Here is a 21,211-nt window from a genome sequence, read left to right as displayed (position 1 = left end):
GATGCTGATCTGTTTTTAATCCCCACAGTATAGATGAAAAACTGAAACCCAGAGGGGCTAAGTGTTATGTTCAAGATTCCACAGAGAGTAGAGGGCAGACTCTGGATGAACAGAACAAGCAGTATACTTGGGAATTGATTCTGGAATGATGTCCTTGAATATTACAGACTCAGAAAATAGGTATTTGGTCCAGGAGAGTAACCTGGGGTTATGCTAGGGGAATCTTTCCTAAAACAACATCCTGTTGCTTCTTGTTGCTTGCATGTTTTGGCTTCTTCCATTTTCTACAGCAAGGATTTTAAACTGGGGTTCACTGATCCCATAGGACTCTATGGATTCGCTTCACAGAGCCCATATAAAGCCATACATCAAATGTTATAGGTACACATACATAATATCTAGACAGCTTTTATCATACTCTTAGAAGTATTCACGACTCCAAGATGGATAAACACTCTTTTTCCCAAACCAAAAGAACCAGTTCTTTGGCATAAGAAAGACACCGATTCGTCTGAACGCACTTGAATTGTACCAACGGACGAGCTCACACAAAGAACAGCAAATAAACAGGTAGAGGGGCAGAGAGGCTGATCGCAAGCGAGAACGTCGGCATCCAGAAGACCCAGGAAATAACACAAAGGCAGCCACCAGCGCGGCCCGGTGATGACTCAGACCACAAGACTTATTAGACGTAGATTTATACAGCAGAAGTTCTATTCAGTGAGTGTGGAGATGCTTTTCCTCAGCATCGTTCTCTGAAAATGAGCACTTCTGCTCTCCACTTGACACTATGGAGGACCCTAAGGCCAGAAAACATAACTCTTGTTTTACTATCCTATTCTCAAGTTTTGTCTGCTTCTCATAAGGTGGTGAAGATGAAGACGTTAGATCGCTCCAAGGTTGGCAGTCTGTGCCTGTTTTTGACACAAGCATTTATAATACTTCCAAGAATACAGTTATTAAATTTGTAATTACTGTCTACATATACTGTACGTTTATACTGACTGTACCAATAATGATCACTTTATGACCAATCCAAATTTACATAATATACTGAAGCCACAAACTTTAAATCCATAAAAGCTGCTTTTAAAGGAGAGGAAAAGAGTTTTCTACATGTTTCGTTTGGTTTCTTATTTCCCATGTTTCTGAATCCTCTCCAAGGTTTCTCCTGGGTTGGGGGTGAGGGGGAGCAGGGATACCTGAGTGAGAGCTGCCAGTCCCAGGTGCTGTGTTGGCCCCAGAGCGCTTCCTCTGAGGTTTGTCTGCCCTGGGTTCCAGCAGAGGGGGCTGTGCCCCCAGCTCAGGTGGCTGCTCTCCCAGCTGATCTTGCCTCCCCTACAGCTGGACCTTTAGCCGCCCATAGCTGGGCGGGCTCGGGAAGGTCTGCACCCTGACAGCCAACTAGCTGGGTACAACCAGTTAGGCTGTTCCCGCTCCTTCTCCTTCCAGCACACTGCCCTTCTCTGGGCCATGGTCACCTGCTGGCCTAGGGCCCCCCAAGAGGTGGCTTCCTTTAAACTCTGCCGGATGGCGGATATAGCCATAGCCTCGGGATCCTGGGAGAAGGCTAGGCAGTGAGGGCCAGTATCACATCTGCAGAGGCCTGCGAGGGAGTCTGGCTATTTTTTAGTGAAGGAAACTGCGGCTCAGAGAGAGGGGACGACATCCCAGCCCTCTCCTCCTTCACTTCCCAAGCTGCCTTCTCTAGCAACGAGAGCAAATCGCACGTGGGCAGGTGCGGGTGCCGAGGAGGCCGGCTCCGACTCACGGATGGGCTCAGAGCACGGGAGACCCTCTTGCTGGGTGGGCAGAGGTTAAGCCTGTTTGCACAGTCTCCTGATACTCCAGGTCTCCCAGTTCCTCTCCGGCTTTATTTTGTTCCCTGAGTGCACTGAATTGTCAGCTCTAATCCTTCCGAAAGCACAGCGTTTTTCAGGCGCTGTGTGTAAGTGAAACCCTAATCCCAAAGAGAAGGGCCACTTAAGCTGCTGGAGCATTAGGCCGCTCTGGGAGCGGCCCTCGGACTTCCTCCCTCCCTGCCTGGCAGCCCAGCCGCCACTGTGGAGGAGTGGGGGGATTCCAGGCTGAAGGGAGCAAAGCCCTCTCAGAAGTAACACTAGTGGCAGGGCTTGCCTCCCCAAGCTCAGGGTTGAAAAGGGCTGGCTTGTTTGTCCTGAGGCTGATAGCAAGGAAAGAAAGATTCTGATCCCCCTAGGGAAGCAGTGTGTGTAGGGGGGGTGGCGGGGGTGGGGGTGTGTATCTTCCTGTCCCTTGAGGGTTAGTTGATTCTCTGGGGCAAACAGGCCTTTGGGTCTTATCTGGGGGCCTTTGAGGCCATCAGGAGACTTCTGAGCCCTTCGTCCCAAGCATACCTATAATATTCATTGGGATACCACTATTTAGGATTTCTGGTCATTCAGAAAAGATTGAATTGACTGATTTACTTTTACTTAGCCAAACTTTTCTTCTTAGAAAGTGCCAAATAATGGAGTAAACAAGCTCAGTGTCAGGGGACCCCCCCCCTCCTTTTGGAGAAATGTCCTCTGGGATACCCCAAGCATCTCTAAACAACCGAATAAGAGCTGAGAGGTTCTCCATAACCTAGCTAATCATGAAAACGGTACCCAGTGCTATTAGGCAACCCTTCGTTAGCCTGAGTTGGCTACTATATGTGTTTGAAATAAAGATCACTGATTTCTTAAAAATATTTTGATTCCTATTAAAACTGGCCCCACTCCCTAATCTCTACATAGATCAGTGAGCCCTAGCTGTGGAGGAATAAGCACAGTCCTTTTGGGGTGCTCAGTTTTTGGGTCTCATGGGTGGAGGGAAGAGGTGAAGGGAGAAGTCAAGATGAAAGCTCAAGGTAATGGGCCACATCTGAGCTCAGCTTAGGCGGCCACGGTACTGCATCTTTGCTAAAGTACCTGGGAGCCTTTCACACCTTCTTCATCTTCTCCAGGACTCTGCTCCCCTCTGCAGCTCCGTTAGAAGCCCTATGTGCTTCTGTCTAAGGTGCCCTGCTGGGATGGGCAGGCCATCACCACTGGGGATGGCTAGTAGACACAGACATGGACGTGGAATTAGGATGGAGTTGGGGGTGGTACAGTTTTTATTTGGCTCCAATTCCGATCTGACTCTCCCAGGCCTAGAGTGGATTAGTGCTCCTTCTTTTCAATATCCTTTCCCTCTAAAGGTGAACTGGATAAAGGAGGAAGGGAAAGAGCCCAGATCCAATGACTCCCTAGGCTGCAAACCCAGGGCACCCGCATTATCTGTCAATGTCTCATTGCTATGGAAATGCCCCTATAATTAAATCAGAGCGAAGGTCTGGGGGCTGGAGGTCCTTGGGGATGTGGCTGGAGGCCTCAGGGATGTTTGAAGGAAGCTAGCTTCATACTCTTGGGCCTTCCAGGCTTAAGTGAAGGGTCCAGGGCGCACAGGTGTGTGGGGAAGCCCTCTGGCTTGGTTTGGCCTCCACAGCAAAGGGCTTAGACTTGCTAGATGTCAGAAGTTTCCCTAGCCCCCTCCTTTCAAGGTTGGAGAGGAGCTCTGATGTCAGTGCCCTAAATTCCTCTAGCTAATCAGGGGCTTTGAGCCGACAGACAAGGCTAGGAGACTCCCAGCCTCCTTTAGAAACATTTCTCAGCCTTTATTGCCCTCTCCTCCCCCGGAGGGGCTGGCCAAGGGCTAAGCTGTTTGTTTTATGGAGGGAAGTGCAGTTCCCTTGGAAGGGGGTTGTTAACTACAGGAAAGAGGCAGTTTTTGGAGGTCCTCAGGACTCCCTGAGTAGGAGGAGGAGGGTTTCCCAGGATCCACATTTCTATCTGCTAAAAGGCCGCATCACTGACCATCCCAGATGTGGGCAAGGAGTCTGAGCTTCTGAGGGCTCCCAACCCTTTCTCAGAAGCTGAGCCTGCAGGGTTCTCACAGGCCTCCAGGACCTGGGGGGTCAGCCCTGCTTTTCAGCTTTGAACTTTGCCTTATTGACCTCCCCCCAACTTACCAGCTTCCAGGAGAAGCTTCTGCTCCCTCTCCCCCCTTGGGCACTCCCCTTTGGGAAGCATCCCCACCTCCTCCTGGATCTCAGCTATGGATTCCTTCCAAGCTGTAGCCTTAAGGCATCAAGAGAAGTTTCTCCCAAACGCTTGAATAAAACCACCTTCTCCCTCCACTGCCATCCACAGAGGGTAGAGAAGCTAAGAAGGCTCTTTTTTTCACTGAGGAGGACTGTGTTTTCCTTGTCCCTAGCTTTCCAAAGTTCAGACGTTTTTTTTCCAAAGGGACGATTCTGTGCTGACACTTGAGCCTGGGAGCTTGGATAAGCAGGGGACAGGCTCTACTCTCAGGGCTGCGCCTGAGGCTCCTGGACCCCAAAACAATAAGCTATATATAGCTGTGGTCTTCCTTCCTGGCCTTTTTGGGTTTTTTTACCAGAAGATTGGCTGAGCTGCCGGGGCGGGGGGCGGGGGGTGCGGAGGGGATGAAGGATCTAGATCCGAGATAAACACAAAACTGATGTTTTTCTGTTATCTTCTTTGGAATATGAAACATGCTTATTTTATAGTTGCTTTTGGACTGTTCTCTCTAGTTCTTAGGGGTATTGATTGTCCTATTTCTTGCTTCTGCTAACTCCCCCTCATGATAGCTTGCATTTACATGAGGGGTGTAATTTTTCGTAGTGAGCTCATCTTTACTGCTGGGGTTCCATGTGCCCTAGGTTCGGGAATGTCTCTGTAGAGAAGGTTTGCCCTGGTTCCTGCTGGGGTTTCAGAGTAGGTTATTATCCTAGACAAATTTTTTATGTCAGGTCTTGGCTGGGGGTTCCTGCCACATACTCAGGTATAAATTTGGACCCTGAACCAGGGTCAGGAGTGGGGACTCCATTTTTCATGGAGACGATTTTTCACTCACTTGCTTCCCTGGGCCACTGGGATAATTTGTGTGTTTCCCTTTCACACACGGCATTGTCTTGCTCTGTTCCTGGCTTTATGCAGGGTGATCCTCACTTCTGGCTTCCTGCTTCTTTTGAACCCAAGGTCGTGGCTCCTGTCTACTGTGTTATAACCGCAGTCTCCCCCAGGTACGGTCCAGCTCCAGGGTGATACCCTCGGGCTCTCACCTACTGCTCTGGCTTTTGAGTTTCTTCTCCTTCTGGCACCAGAGCGTGAGGTTTGGTTGTGTGTTGACAATTCTTGTTACATTTTTATCCAGCTGGGTTTTGGGGGGTGTAGCCCGCTTGTTTCTGGACATGGATCTCAATTCCTCCACTACTTCTCTGGGACTAAAAGGAGGATGGAAGAACTACCCTCGCGTGAAGCTCTCCCAGTGCTCGGTGGCGATGCCCACCGGAGGCGAGTGAAGCCTGCTCAGGGTAGCAGCTCCAAGGACTGACGGGTGGATTCCTGGGCTGCTAGGGTTAGCATGGAGAGCTGCCACATACTCCCTGTCTCTCTCTGTGTGGCCTCCAGGGTAGGGAGCCTGTGCTCCTCTTCACTGTGTACTTCCACCAGGACAAGGGACCCTCTAAATGCTCAGGCGCCTCTCCAAGGGACTTGGGGCATCCTGAAACTAGTACTCATCTTCTCCCAGATCAACACGGCTGCCTGTGTCCCTTCATGTTCCTCTATGGCTGAAGACCTGGACAGACACAGGAAGGGAGAGGCCAAGGTGAAGGTCATGGGGATGAAGAGCTCTTTTCTACCAGTGATGGGAGACTTGAAGGCACCAGCATCCAGTTGGAGCAAGAGTATTCACTGAAGTCCTGGTCCAGAGGTCCCTGGGACTACTGAGGGGTTGATGACAGCCCCCATGGGATCCTCTGGAAGGGTAAGAAGTTGACAGAAGAAGGTACCAGCCACCACCAGCCAAACTGAGGCAGCCGGGGGCCAGAGTACCCCCAACTCACTCTTTCCTCTAGCTGGTCCCCTTTTCCTTATCACTTTGGAGAGACTCGGCTCCGTTCCAGACCAGCAGCCTAGAGCAGTGGGCTGGAGAGAAGAGATGCCACTGAGCTCGAGCAGCCCAGCGGCGGAAGGGAAAGTGGGTGATAAATTTAAATAACCAGCTTGACTTGGCAGCTCGCTGAGTTGTGATGCAGTGAAATTAAAATCTCGGCAGAACTTGCAAACACCACCCAGAAAAGTCTGTCTCTCTCCTTGGTTCCAAGATGGAAGGTGGGGAGGGGAGACTATCAGGCCAAGCCCCAGACACTGGCAGCTAGCCTTGCTTGCAATGTGATTAGCTGTGTCCTGGCCCACTGGGCCCCCCTCTCCCCTCCACACAATAGCCCAGGCTCCTCTCTCCTCTCAGTCCTGACCTTGTGGAACAGCTGTATCAAGTGGCTGGTGAAGTTTGAAATCAGCCTCTGGTGCCAGGAGGTGGCAGGAATATCAATAAGGTCGGCTCTCCAGGTTGGGCTAGGGCATTGCTGGGCCGGTTTCCCCAGGACTCATCCCTGAAGGTTTACAGCCTCTGCTGCCTGTCCCCAGGGAGGAAGATGAGCCGGGTGCCCGAGACACAGGGGATGACGATGGGGCCCGGAACACCTTAGCACACCCAAGCCAGGCTGTGGACACAGACGACCTCCCTGCTCCCTCACGGTTAGCACACACCTGCCCAGAAAGAGCCTCCCCTTTTCTTTCTTGACCAAAGTCCTTCATATTTTCCAACAAAATATGCTTTTTAAGAATCTTCAAAGGGAACGTCTACAAATATTCCCAAAGCCTCTCCCATATGCCAGCTGTGCTTGAAGTTTTCACAGATGCCAAGATCTTTCTAGAAGAACCTAGCCCAAGTCCAAGTCTCTTGTGTCTGCTGTCCTTGCATCACTGCTTACTGCTACCCATAAAGTCCTGGCCCCAAGGCCACCATGCTGGACCCACTCCCGAGGTGGCCCATCAAGTCTCTGGGCACTGCCCCGTTTCTCACCTTGACAGTAGTACCTCCAGCACATTCCGTTTGTCCCCATAATAAACACATCATGAATCATTCATCTTTAATAGATTATGCAAATTAGGAGGACATAAAATCAACAAAGATCAATAACTCCAGCCGTTTAATTGCCAGCAAAAACATTTTAAGAATGAGCATAATCGGCAGCCCTCTCTTTGGTAATGGCACCATTAATCCAAACATTGGATCTTGGCCTAAGTGTAGAAAAATCATTCCCTGCCCCCACCTCCTCTCACCTCCCCTCCCCCACCTCTCCACACACTTCTCTCTTTTTGGTAATTTCCAGTTTCTGAGCGAGTTTCCCGTCATTACCACTGGTGAACAGCTCCGAATGTTAATGGTTCTGCTTTTGTTACTCCTCGCTTGATTGAAATGTCGCATACAGATTGAGATGTTAGTGCTAACTTGCCACCTGGGAATGTCAAGCTGGGTCTGAAATGAACTTTTCTCACACTTGGATCCAGATGGATCAGCCGGAGATGTTCCCAGGCTGAGCTGGGACCGTTCCAGGGCCATGGGGGGGAGGCGGGCGGGGGAGGCTCAAGGTGGAGGCACTTTTCTGTACCAGCCCGAGTTCTCCTGCAGCAGGAACCCTACCCGAAGATCCATCTCTCCACCCCGGGGAGCTCCTGCCTTCTGGACCGTGTGGTCCCAGGCACAGAGAAGCACAGCTGGGATGAGGGAAAAGTCTCCTGGGCTCTCTTTTGTCCCTGGCCTGGGCTGGGCCACCTTCAGGAAGTGGCCACTGAAACTCTCAGCAGATCAGAAAGTTGGCCTGGCCTGCACCATCTCTCTGCCTTGGGTCAGAACACCCAGAAGCTCAGAGAGCTTCCACGTTGGCCAAGGAGGACTCATATCGAGGGCCAGTTGGTAATAGGCTATGCCCTGACCCAGCCAAGGTTGTCACTCCCAAAAGCATCGTCCGGGTCTCTGATACTTCCAGAACTCCATCTCTGATCACCTAGCTGAAGAGCTCAACCCTGTCTGGGCCAGAAACAGCTGTACTGTACCAGGACATGTCTTGAGGACAGCCTGGGAAGGTTAAGGACAAGGCCCTCCTAAGCCCGCAGGTGGAAGCTCGATGGCCACTCACAGCCCAGCTCAGGCCTGAGCCCTGCTCAGGCCATTTCCACACCAGCACCAGGGCCTTGTTTCCTGCCTTTGCCACCGGCTGTGACGCTGGCTGCCTACAGGCCCGCCGCTGGGTCCCCGGGCCGCCTCCACACGCCTCGCTCGGCAGGTAACGCCTCAGTGTCTCCCAATCCCCACCGAGACCCTTCTCAATCATTCTGTCTCCCAAGGAACAAACGGCACATTGGCTTTAGTGTCTCCAGAATAATTAGGTGAATTTTAATAACACCTCAATGTGTGTTTCTCCCACTTGGGCACTTTCCTGGCCCGGAAACCCTTCTGCAGTGCCAGGCGCCTTCCTTAGCCTGCAGCTCTGAGGCCTAGAGCTTCCTTGGCTGGGTCCTTCGCTGCACCACACCTCAGCCTGCTTCCCCTCCAGCCGCCTCTCCTGTTCCCAATCCACGGGAACAGCGGGATTAGATGTCCTCTCCCCTGCACTTGACTGTGGGACAGGCCTGACCCTGCCTGGCCTTGAAATCAAGCCTCAGTCTCAGTGATTTCTCTGGGAAGCGGGAGTGCGAATGGAATAATTGTGCTTTTCTGTAACCACGGAGGTGGAGGCCCTGCCCTGAAGCCCCAAACCGCAGCTCCCCAGGCTGCCTAGAAGGAGAAGAAGGTGGACCCCTGAGAAGCCTCGGAGGCATGGCAGTAGGGAGGCTGGACACCGCCCTCCTCCCCGCAGTCTGGCCTAAATTATTTACCCTCTTCCCTCTTCTGTGCACATCCTAGCAAGAGGCATCTGATTCTGGGCACCTTGGGGGTGGCAAGAGAAAAGGCAAAGAGAGAGGCAAGAGGATGGGCAGAAGGAACCAGCATGAGCTCCTCCTAGCTTCGACCTTTCCAGGCGGAAGCACACAGAGACCTTGACCACAATCTCTTCTTCTCACATCTGCACACATCTGTTCAGGAAGCACCCTGGTTTTCGGAGGCTCGCTCTCTCTGCAGATATCATGACAAGGGGCCCACTTGTCCCACTGGGCCCCAGATGGCATAGGCTGAGGTGCCCTTACTGAAATCAGTGCCTCCCCCCACCTTCTGGAAGCCTCCTTACCGGTCACAACAGGGTATGTCTGCGTGCCTGACACGTTGCTGCCCAGCTCGGGGTTGGCGGATGCAGATAGACTCGACTTGACTTCATCAAGCCCGGGGGTCAGGGCTGGGAGGGAGTACTCATTCCCCTGGGAGAAGAGAGAAAAGCGACAGCTCTCTACTGATGTGCACACGCGGAGAGAGGGCTCAGTGTGCAGATGGGGGGGAGGGACAGGGAGCCTTCCCAGATGGGGCGGAAGGAGATGGCCAGGCAGAGGGAGGGGAGCAAGGGAGGGGCGGGCTCAGCAGATGACGGAGAGTTTTGTGTGGGTGGGGGAGACCCAACTGGGGGTAGCTAGAGGATAGTTGGTGGTGGTGATCCCAGCCCTCTCTGAACTGCTGTAGCCTCTCCTGCCGACAAAGCCCCAAGGGCGGAGTGTAGCAGTTGGGGCCCCCCTGCTGAGAAGCAAGGGGTGTTCTCAGGTCCCCCTGGAGTCTTGGGGAGGAGGGGCGGACCCTGATGGGCCCGCCGAGGCAGGAGCTCGGGGAAGGGCCTAGGGGGACCTTGGGCCTGGCACTGCTGGACTGGCTGATCGGGTGCTGGCGCCCCCTTTTTAAAAAACAAACAAAGACAGCCCCACGGGCCCCTCGCTCTCTGCCTGTGCACTGGGGTATGAAATTGGGGAGGGGGAGAGTCCACATGGCTAACAGAAGGGTGGGAGGGGGCCAGTCATTGCCTCTGAAAGGGTGTCCTGCCCGAAACACTCGGGTAATTGCCTTTTTATTGCCGTCACTGCTCAGCCAGACCCCGGAGCTGGGCCGACCAGGAGCTTGCACAAAGCCGGAAAAGTTGCTCTGATTAATATTACGTTAAATTAAAACTGATTTTCTGCTCTTTCAGGACCGTTTTTTTCCCTTCCACTTCCTGGCCCCCCCAGAGGGCCCCCTCCCCTCCCTGGCTGGCCGGGATTGCCTCGTCATTTCCAATTCCTTCTCGTATTGATCTTCCTGTAGAAATCAGTTTTGTAATTAGCTGCAAATTAGGCCTTCTACTGGGGGTGAAGCTGCCCCCTGATTTATCACCAGAGTAATTCGCTGTGATCGGAGAGAAATTAAAATGAACTCAATTAGGCTTCGGATTTGCTTTATGGGCCCTGCTCTGAGTTTCAGGGGGAAAAATGACTGTGCTGGTGTTTAATAGTCTAATGAAAGTAAATAAAGGTTATTCATTGTAATACAGCCGGGGACTCGTGGAGGGTGCACCGAGCCGCCCGCCTCGGCCGGCTCCTCCTTTGTTGGTTTATGGCTCAGGGCACCTTAAAAAGACTTTTGATTTTTGTTTTATGAAGACAAACAGCTTATGGGATAAAAGGACGGGCGGAGAGAGAGGCGAGTGGCTGGGAGCCTCTGGCGTCCTAGAGCGGAACCGCGCCGCGTGGAGCCTGCAGGGCTGCGCGGGTGTGAGAGTGCGTGAGTGTGCGTGTGCGCGTGCAAGCCCAGTGGACGGGGTTGTGCGGTGGCTGTGAGCCTGGCCAGGTGTGGGAGGAATGGGAGTGTGTGCACTGGGGCCCCTCTGGATGTGTGGGTGGAGGCCGGTGCTGGGGGTGTGCCGAGCTGTGGTCTGGGAGAAGGCCCCCCTTCTGGCAGATGGGGTGGGGGGGCGTGTGCTAGCAGGAGTGTGAGCTGTGAGTGGGGGAGGGAGCAGGTGCCTGTGGTGGTGTGTAAACACGTGCACAAGAGTAAATGTGAGGAGTTAGGAGATGTGTCTACGTTGTGTATTGTGAGGGTGTGTTGTGGGCTGTGTGGTGCACAGGGCCGTTCTGCATCTGGACGAAGTATGGGGGCAGAGGGGTAGGCCATCAGCCGACCTCAGGTCACATTGGACAGCTGGACTTGGGAGCAGGAGGCAGGCCCCGAGGGCGAGAAAAGCACCCTGGTCTCGCCCAAACTTTCTATAAGACCTCCGAGGCATTTAGGCAAGGGACATGGCAAGAGGACAAGGACGTGTCCTGGGTCTTCTATGCCACATGCATGGAACGGCAGGGCCAGAAGCGACCTATTAGACCTTACCCAAGTCCTCCATTCTATGGATGGGGAAACTGAGGCTCTGAAAGGGAACAAGACTTACTCAAGACCTATCACCCAGAACTCATCATTTCTAACTGCCATATACCATAATAGTTTTTCTGAACACTACCATAGCGTCTCGGTGTGAGTGTGTCTACTTGGCATGCACGTGGTATACCTGTATGTCACATGGGTGATGCTGGGTACACACGTTTTTCAGATGCCTTGTCCTGCCCCGTTCCTGTCCACTTCTGCAAGCAGAAAGCTCCTTCCTGGGGTGCCTGGGTGTCTCAGTCATTAAGCTGCTGCCTTCAGTTCAGGTCACAATCCCGGGGTCCGGGGATGGAGCCCCATATTGGGCTCCCTGCTCAATGGGGAGCCTGTTTCTCCCTCTGCCTGCTCCCCCTACTTGTGCTCTCTCTTACTGTCAAATAAATAAATAAAATATTTAAAAAAAAAACCAAAAAAAGCTCCTTCCTCACCTGTTCTGATTTGATGTGCTCTGATGCCTGGAAGACGTCGGGGTAGGAAGGACGCTCAAAGACCCGATCCAAAGCTTCCAGCTGCTGCTGGGTGAAGGTGTCCGCTCGCAAGTGCTTCCGCAAACTGTCCACGCCACTCTGGGAGTCTCCATTGGGGACCGAGCCCTCGGACACATCTGGAGGACACATGGACACTGGTGGCATCAGCGCAGGCTGGCACAGGCATAGTAGGTCAAGGGGACTTTCTAGCCCTGCTGGGACCCCTCACCCCCAGCTTCTAGGCTAGAGCAGCTGACCCAGGGGCTGACCATGCCTCCAAAATCTGGCTGGGGAAGCCAGAGCCTCTGAAGGCCCTGGGAAAAGAAAGGCAAGTTGTCCCAGTGTGGGCAACCGGGGGTATGGGAAGGACTTGGCAGAGCTATAGCCAGGGGGTCTCCTGAGGGAATGTCTCCGAGAACCCCTTCTGTCCCCAGGCCTGGGTCAGCCTGGGGGAGGAGCTGGGTGTCTCAGACCAGCATTACCGAGCCTGTGGAGAATTGAACTCGGCTCTGAGATGAATTTCAGTTCCACTGACTCCAAGGGTGGAAAATCATCAAATCTCCGAGGCTGAGTGTAACACGGAGACTGGGTGAAGTAATTAACTTCACCACTGAGGGAGGAGGGACTCTGAAAGTCAAGCTGAGGGATTCTGCTCTCGTGGGGCCAGGACAGAGACCAGAGTAGGAGGACAGCAGGTGATACGTGAGGAGCGAGACCCCGCCTTGGACAGACTAAAGACAGTGTCTTTGTGCCCAGAATGTGCTCCTATACCCAGACTGCCCTCCTCAGCCTCTGTCTCCGACCTGGACTCCAGCCAGGCCTCTGACAGGGGCCAGCCCCATGGGCGCCTGGCTCCTCCTGTGGTTGTCACAGAGAGCCGAGACACTCCGTGAAGGAAAAGCCACGGAGGTGCCACACTCGTGCCTGCTCCCTGGGGCTGCAGGCCAGTTCTGTCCAGGTCCTGCTCTACCCAGACTTTCCGCTACCCCTCCCCCCCATCCCTGCACCCCTGCATCCTGTCTGTTAGTTTCCAGAGCACGCAGTGAGCTAAAAGTCTCCTCACTGGCTCTCTCTGTGAACATCTACGTGGCAACTCCCCAAGCCGAGGTTGGGTCCTTGCCAGCCCCAGTGTGGCCACTCCTTGGCTTCCTTCAGCCCAAGACCCACAGAAGAGCCTTGGGCCTGGGGCCAGCACATGCTGGAGGCCTCAGGGTGTTCCTCTGGGACTATTATATATATCAGTTTATAGGTGATTATACGATATGATATAATCAATATTGCATTATATACAGTAACACCGTACAGTATCATTCGGGAGACCATAGAAAATATTACATATTGATTAACCTCAACCCGCAGCCATCCTCTCTTCCGGCCTCCCAGATGGAGCATGGGGTCTGCTTTCCAAATGGGACCCGCTATCTTCCCTTCCCTGTACTCTATTCCTCAGGAGGTGGGAAAGCAAAGAAAGTGTGTGTGTGTGTGTGTGTGTGTGCGCACGCGCACGTGCGTGTGAAAGAGAGAGAAATGAAGGGCAGGATCAAGGCGAGGTGGAGAGACAGACACAGGGCCAGCCTCCATGGGGTTTCCATGTTCCCTGCATTCCTACGGGCACAAAACTTGGTTGTTGTATTTTTTACTGTGCAAGCCTCTGGAATGATTTTGTCTTAGACACTGCATGTGTCTCTCTTATATAAGTTAGGGTGCGGCACACTTAGTTTTTCCTTGCATGTGGGTATTCTCTGTGTATACGCATTTGTACACATGTAAACATCCAGACAGATACGTGTGGGCGTTTGTGTAAGTGACAGAACGAGAGCTGTTTTCCAAGCACACGTGCACGCGCGCGTGTGTGCACACATGCATGTTTCACCGCATGGGGAGCGTGAGCTCAGGTGCCCTGTGTTTCTTCTGTGCCTGCTTTTCTTTCAAGGATGTGTCTCCTGATCCCACCCCTGTAGCTCTTTGCGTGTTCATTGTGTCTAACCCTCTCCCACTGGAATCCTCCTAACCCCTTTGGGAATCCCTGCTGTCGGGCCGAGCGAGGTAGCGGTGTTTTTGTGTGCGGTTATTGCAGTGTCGTCAAATGGGTCCCGGCAAGGAAGGTGTGCATTTGTCTGTGAGCAGGTGCTCCCGCGTTCAGTGCCCGGGTGTGTGCATATGTGTGGGAAGGCTCACAGCGTGCCCCTGTGTGGATTTGTGTCTGAGCCTGTGTGTGGCTTGACTCCACCGTGTGTGTGTGTGTGTGTGTGTGTGTGTGTGTGTATGGGGGCTGAACTGAAGCTTTGTCCTCAGGTCACTGGCTGGAGGAGTCTCTTTTCCTTCATTTATTCAGGGGCCCTTCAGATCTTGACAAATCTGTCACTCTAAATTTGCGAGAGATTATGGTGCTCTCTCCCCAGCCCGCAGAGAGGTGATATATGATATCTGCTGCCCCTATTGATTGCCTGATCTGGTGGCAGAGGCCGGCGAAATGAACTTGAAATGAACATCATGCCTCAACTCATTGTGCGTATAATACACTACTTAATCCCACATTTTTCAGCCGCTATGGAATTCAATTGATCAATCATGTTCCACTGATAGTACTGTTTTAGGGGTTATTGCTGCTCCCTCCACTCACTGACCTTTTTATTTATTTATTTTTTTGTATACTCAGGCCCTGGTGATAAGACAGGTTACAGAGGCAGCAGTGGAAGGGGGAGGGAGGACGGAAAGGCGAAGGGAAGCCTGCTACTGGAAGAGGTGGCCGCAGGAGGCGGGCAAAGGGAAGGAGAGGAGGAGGAAGGGCGCAGGGGTGAGGGAGAGAAAGCAGGTGCTGGAGGATCAGGAAAGGAAGGTGGTGTGATGAGAGCCTGCAGAGAACCCCAAGAGAGGCTACAGGAGGCTTGAGGAAACTCCCAGAGGAAGAAGAAGGCAATGAGGAGGCAGGAAAGGCAGCGGTAATGATGAATGACGAAGGAGCACAAAGAAACTTCTGGAGGGAGTGGGGGGTGGGGGTGCAGAGACAGGGCATGGGCAGTGGAGCCATGGAGGATGGGGACCAGAAGCTCTCGCAGGCTCTCTTCAGAGGAGGGGTGGCACCCTTCCTTCAGCTGGAGAAGGATGGAAAGGATGAAGGCAAGGGGAGATTGTGGGAGGGAGTGAGGAGAGGTGGTTGGGAGAAGCCTGGGATCAGAGGTTCAAGAAGCAGAAGTCCAGGAAAGGAGGAAAGGCAGAGGCAGAAAACAGGCAGAGGAAGAAGGGAAGACGCTCCTTGCCTTGTGCTGGCTGGGGAGAAGTCACTTGAACGGGGAACCTGGGTGTCCAGCTGTGGAAGGGCCTGGATGGGCATGGGGGAGGGGAGGCAGAAGAAGGGGAAAAACAGAAGAGAAGATAAGAGAGAAGAGCAGACACAAAAAGAGAACATGGAAGAAAAGACTAGAAAAGGAAGAGAAGACGAAGTGGTGCTCAGCACTACCCACAGGCAGAGACCTCCTGAGGATGACGGCGAGAGAGCCCTCTCGGTGGGACTTCCCAAGGGGAGACTCTGAGAGGGGACACAAGGAGAGGGATGGAACCACACGGGGACATCACTGCTAGGCCCCGGGGAGTCAAGGCTCGCTGGCAGAGCCAGCCAAGACAGAGGAGGAGGCAGAAGCACATTTTGATCTAGGTTTCAGAGTAAGCAGGAAAGGAAATGCATGAGTAATTAGAGAGCATCCTTCTCCAAGAAGATTCCCGATCCAACAGAGAGCCAGGCCATGAGTTCCCCATGGGCAGAGACCGTGAGTGAATTCATCTCTGCGGCTCTAGCGCTGGGCACAGACATGGGCATAGAGGAGGCGTTTGATGAGTGACTGAATGAATGGCTGACCCAGACCCCTGGCCCAAGGTCTCTGGACTGGCCACCTGACTGGCTTGGCACCCCAGAATACCCAGTCGACTATCAGGTCCCTATCAATCAGAGGATGTGGGAAGATCCACAGCAGGGCCTTGGGTGGGCTTATGCCCCTTCTTCACTCACCCCTACTGCTGGTGAGCTTCTAACAGTGGCCCTCTCACCAACACCACCCTGCCCACCTATGGTACCTTTGCCCAAAGGACAGAGAACGCCGTCTTCCCAGTTAAGAGCAGCACTTGACCTGGGAGCTGCAGAACCACCATCCAAGGAAGGCAGCAGAGGTCGCTTGGGAACAGGGATCAGAGACAACCTCTGAATTGGACTCCCCACACTGAGGCCCTGTCACAGACAGCGGGGGTGGGATAAGATGGGTCGGTGGAAGCTGGTTCCACAGAAGTCCTTTCCTAACTGATGGGAGGAGGCCCTCGGCCTTTATCTTGATGAGATAAGCCAACCCCCTGTCAGGATTCCAAGAACAGGCCTGGAGTATGGTGGCCTCACATCCTGGGCTTTGTGGAACAATTCTGATTTTTAATTCTCTTTCCCACTGCCAGGCCCTATTTTAGACAAAGGTTGGAAAATGTGGTTGCTGTAGGTTTAGTAAGACCTCACCCCGCACACTGCTGGAGCAAGGAAGGGACCGTGTGCTAATTAGTCCCTGCGTGTGGGGGATTCAGCCCTGTCCTCCTTCTGTCCCTGACCCAACCACCGTCCATGAGCAGCTCACAGTACTCAGCTTATTACATGCCATTGAATCCTCCCCACAACCCTGTGAGGTCAGGACTGTGATACCTATGTGAAAGGGAGGGAAACTGAGGCAAAAAGACGTTACATGGCTTAGCCAAGGTAGGCAGGGTAGGCAGTCAGTTAGTGACAGTCGGGATTTGACTTCAGGTCTGCTTGACCCAGAGCCTACCCACTAAGTCATTTCACCCTGCTGCCCAGGTTCTAAACCCAGGGACTCAGATGGGGACCACTTGACTCCATCTGGGGTACAGTCTCCCTCCTAGCATCCCTACTTCTCTGCCTTGCACACTCCCTACACTGAAGACACAGCCTGTGGCCCTCTGCTGACTGAGCACAGACTGTTTGAAAATGACTAGGGGAGACTTGGTCCAAATTTCTCATTTTACAGTGAGAAAAACTAGGAGGGGTAAGCAGCGAGCAGGGGGAGGTGACCAGTTCGAGGTCATACAGCTCGGTGCTAGGGCTCTCAGGACTGGACCCCATTCCAGGTGTTTTGTCCACTACAGCAAGAGCACTCTCAAGGACAGTGAGCTACGACAAGTCCTTTTTGGAATAAGGCAGGATATAAATAAATTTATCAAATTAAACCGTGAGCTATAACTTTGATGAATATTTTTCTTTTGGGGGAACAAAGGCTCATATTGTCTTCTCCTCTGACTGCTCCCTATTTGCTGAGCAGTTAACAGAACGCTTTCACAGATCTTAGGTTATCTGGGCTTCCTAACCACGCTCCAAGGTAGGTAGGGATTATGATCCCCTATTTACTGGTGAGGAAACGAGCTCAGAGCAAACAAAGTAGAGATTAGTGGGAGGCTAGCTCAAGGGCATATCCACCGGAGAGCCTGGCGCCGGGAAGGTGCTCCGTGGACAGCTGAGGACGGAGCTACAATGGGCAGCAGGAGCCCACCCAGCCCGTGTCCAGAGCGGGGGCTCCAGCAGGGGTGCCCCAGTTTCCACAGGGACAAAGACAGGTGCACAACCAAAGATCATCTCGACTAGAAGTAGAGCCGCTTTGTGAACATGGTTGACGATGGTTACCTTCGGATCATGAGCAAATCTGGATCATTTCTTCTCACCTAAGTTTTTCCATATTGTCCAGACTTTGTACAATAAGCATGCACCACTTCTAGAATCATCAATAAAAATGTCATTTACTCCCCCAGCGAAAGGATCTGATCTCACTCACTTAGCCTTGTCACTCCCCATCTCTTCTGGGCTTGCTGGGAGCAGAGCCCTACCTTCTACATTCTCTACCTTCTCTGACTCCAGGCCAGGCCAGTCATGAATCGTGCTGTCCAGTGAGAGCCCAGCAACTTGGGCAGGAGAGAAGCCACTGACTACCACATCCTAAAGGTGAGGGCTAGGCACGAAGGTGTTCCGTCCTCCTTGTGTGATGACTTTCTACCTGAATTCTCAAAGTAGTCACTGCAAAGGACAGGAGAAAGTTTTGAGCACTGACCAAAAAGTGGGTGGGAGATGATTAGAGACAGAATGAAATAATGCCATTTCCTTGGTCATAAAACACCCAGGCTCATCAAAGTCTACAAAATCGAGGTGGGATCCAAGAAGTAAGAATTAGGCATTTGAGAGGGATCTTTCAAGTACAGGGAAGAAGTATGCTACCATCAGCTCTCGAAGCCCCAGTACACACGTCTACCTCTGGGGAAACTGACATTAGAGCTTTTACATATACTCATTAAATCCGCTTGACTTTATGAGGTACTTCTCGTTTTTCAGATGAGCAGGAAAATTATTTGTTCAACAACAGCCAAGGACTAAGCAGCAGAGGCTGGATTTGAACTCAGGATGTCTGACTCTGAAGCCCTCTCCAAATTCGCCACCAAATTTGCCTTTTATGTCAAAGGTCATCACCATCATTGTCATTAGCACGTATGGACACCATGTCCCAGGCGGGCTTCAGAAGATTCACACGTAGCATCTCCAGTTCTCACACAACACTTGCCAACGAGATACCATTAGTTCAGTTTTACAAACCAGGGAACAAGCCGAGGGAGGGTAAAAAAAAATGCACAAGATCACACAGCAGAGAGGAAGCAATCCGGGGGGACGTCAGTCTTACTTCATCGGAAGACAGAAAATGACTCCAAGAAGCGAGACAGGAAGAAAAGAGAAAAGGGACAGAGGAAGTAGGATCATTGCATGAGGGGCTTCGGCCCCCAGGGGGCAGGGGCGCTGGAGGGGCCTGGGCTCTCTGTGTTTGGGGTGGGGGGCTCCGTGCTAATGTCTGCGTCTGCTCCCCACCATTCTGACCGGTGGCGTCAGCTCCGCACCCCCCTTGTCTAACACTACCTTCCCCCTCTGAGGGGTTCACCCCCAGCTGCCAGTTGTTGCAGTTTCAAACTCAATTGTTCTCCTCGGTACTGAGGCAAATGGAGTCATTAATTACCTTCTATCGGCTGGGCTGAGTTCAGAATGCGATCAATATCCCCGCTTGTCATTCAGGGCAGCCCGCTGGTGCAGCCCGGCCCCACCCCCACGCCACGCAGGCCTTCCAGCTGATGGGGTGCGGGCGGGGTTCCAGGCACCCCCTCCCCTACTTTGCTTTCCTCAGGGGATCAAGAGCAGGGATTCGGGCCACAGGGAGGGGTCTAGATGGGGAAAAAAAAGGGAAGGAGTGCGAGGGAGGGAGGAGAGAATGGGAGGAGAGGGGAGGGGAGGGAGGAAGAGAGGAAGAAAGGAAGAGGGGAAGCTTGGGGGAAAGGAGAAATAGGAAAAGGAGAGAGGAAGAAAGCCCTACTGCCCTGTACTGGGAAGGGCTGCAAGGCCCAGGCTGGAGAGTGTACTGGTGGGAACACAGTTTGTCCAAGGAGATGGGATGACACTCCCCCGTGCCTCCCATCCTTAAACTGGACAACCTATGAGTCTGCTGTGGCCGAGGACAGGGCATGAAAAAGCCCTTGGAAACATGGCCCAAAGCTTAGGCTCTGAGCAAGACTAGGTTCTGCCTGGCCTTCTAGCCCTGCCAGACCACCTCCTCAGTGAGTTCATGGTAGGGGGAAAAAGGCAGGTGCCTGGCCTGCCTGACCTCAGTCTTGCTGTGTCCATTGACACCCATGTGCCTTTAGGGACACTAAGCTGCACTGGTGATCCTAACAGGACACTGGACTAGGAGTGACATCTGAGTTGAAATCCTGGTTTTGTTGCTCACGTGCTACATGGCCTTGGCCAAGTCCCATGAGTTCTTCTGGATTGAGTTTCCTCAAAGTTACACCAATGGGTGGCTAGCTCCTCCCTCTGCAGTATTAATTTCTTCTTTCTCTGTGTTCCAATTGCCATCTATCCAAACCTCTATTGTAGAAATAATAATAATAACTGAAATTGATCCAGTTCCTATTACAGTAGCAGACACTATGCGTAACATATAGACACTGACTTAATCCTTATAATAACAGCGGCTAACATTAAGTGCTTACTATATATTAGGCACTCATCTAAGAATTGTACATATATTAACTCATTTAATTTTCACCAGAACTTAAGCAGGAAGCTTCTATTATTATCTCCATTTCGTAGGTGAGGAAATGACGTGCAGAGGTTCCAGAACTTTCCTAAGTTTACACAGCTAACAAGTGATGCAAGAGGCAGAAGAAACACAGGCAATATGCTGGTGGCAGCTTAAGTTCGTAACCCAGAGAAACCAAGGGATGGAAAAGTTAAGTAACTTACCCCAAATTACCTACTACAGCCAGTAAGTGGCAGAGCCAAATTTAGAATCTATATGTATCATTGTCTTTTTTTTTTTTAAGATTTTATTTATTTATTTGACAGACAGAGATCACAAGTAAGCAGAGAGGCAGGCAGAGAGAGAGGGAGGAAGCAAGGCTCCCTGCTGAGCAGAGAGCCTGATGAGGGGGCTGGTGGGGGGGCCTGATGCAGGGGCTTGATGCCAGTACCCTGAGATCATGACCTGAGCCAAAGGCAGAGGCTTTAACCCACTGAGCCACCCAGGCGCTCCTTATGGTTGTTTTTTTAATGTTTGTTTTCTCCACTAAACTGTGACTATTTCGAAGGCAGGGACTCATCTTTTTCATCTTCGTAAATCTAGCATAGGGCCAGAGATGATTAAAAGAAAAAAAAAGGAATATTGGCTGGTTCATCTAACAGAATTCCAGAAGCAAAGGTAGATGACCTCTTAACTTGCTTTGCTTAACAGTTTACCTTTTAGAAGAAAAAAGAAACAACGAAGTGAGTTGCTACTCTGGATTCAGTGTCACTGCATTTTACAGCTGCAAATTATCATGGAGATGATCATTTAATCGGATTCCCTCTTAGAGACCAAAAAAAACAAAACAAAACAAAACAAAACGCTCAGAAGATTGAGTAATTTTCCCATGTCACCCAGCTGGTGATCTTTAAGATGGGAACCAAGGTTCTCAATGCCCAATGCCCTTTTCACTATTCCAAGCTGCTTAATTCTGACCAAGAGACAAAAACCAATAAAAGGCGGGGCACCTGGGTGGCTCAGTGGGTTAAAACCTCTTCCTTCGGCTCAGGTCATGATCTCAGGCTCCTGGGATAGAGCCCTGCATCCGGCTCTCTGCTCAGCCAGGAGTCTGCTCTCCCTCCCACCTCCCCCATCCCCCCGCCTGCCTCTCTGCCTGCTTGTGATCTCTGTCAAATAAATAAATAAATAAATAAATAAAATCTTAAAAAAAAAAACGATAAAAGGGAAGTGATGGGGATCTGCGGAGAAAGCAAGCATGTCTAGAGTTGACAGTAGCCGGCGAAGGAGGCATTGGACAGAATCCAACTTAAGGAAAGCAAACTGCTACACAGGGAGGGAAAGAATGGTCTTGTGATTCCATGGCAAGAGATTCTACAAGGGAGTATAATTCCGTAAGGACAGGGTGCTCTA

At 52.0% G+C, this 21,211-nt stretch overlaps 1 protein-coding gene across 5 annotated transcripts in view; it reads right to left on the bottom strand.

Annotated features, from left to right (window-relative positions):
• The window catches only part of PAX2 (paired box 2), a 90,946-nt gene that overhangs the window by 10,739 nt on the left and 58,996 nt on the right, over positions 1-21,211 (bottom strand). For all 5 annotated transcript variants that reach the window (XM_047702974.1, XM_047702975.1, XM_047702970.1 and 2 more), the window contains 2 exons: positions 11,667-11,842; positions 9,140-9,266 (listed from right to left, as the gene is read on the bottom strand). In XM_047702974.1, coding sequence (XP_047558930.1) covers positions 9,140-9,266; positions 11,667-11,842 — 303 coding nt within the window. The remainder of the gene's footprint in view (positions 1-9,139; positions 9,267-11,666; positions 11,843-21,211) is intronic.

The sequence above is a fragment of the Lutra lutra genome, chromosome 14, assembly GCF_902655055.1.
Source record: "Lutra lutra chromosome 14, mLutLut1.2, whole genome shotgun sequence".
NCBI lineage: Eukaryota > Metazoa > Chordata > Mammalia > Carnivora > Mustelidae > Lutra > Lutra lutra.
The sequence above is the reverse complement of the archived record's forward strand: the minus strand, read 5'-3'. Positions and strand labels throughout refer to the sequence as shown.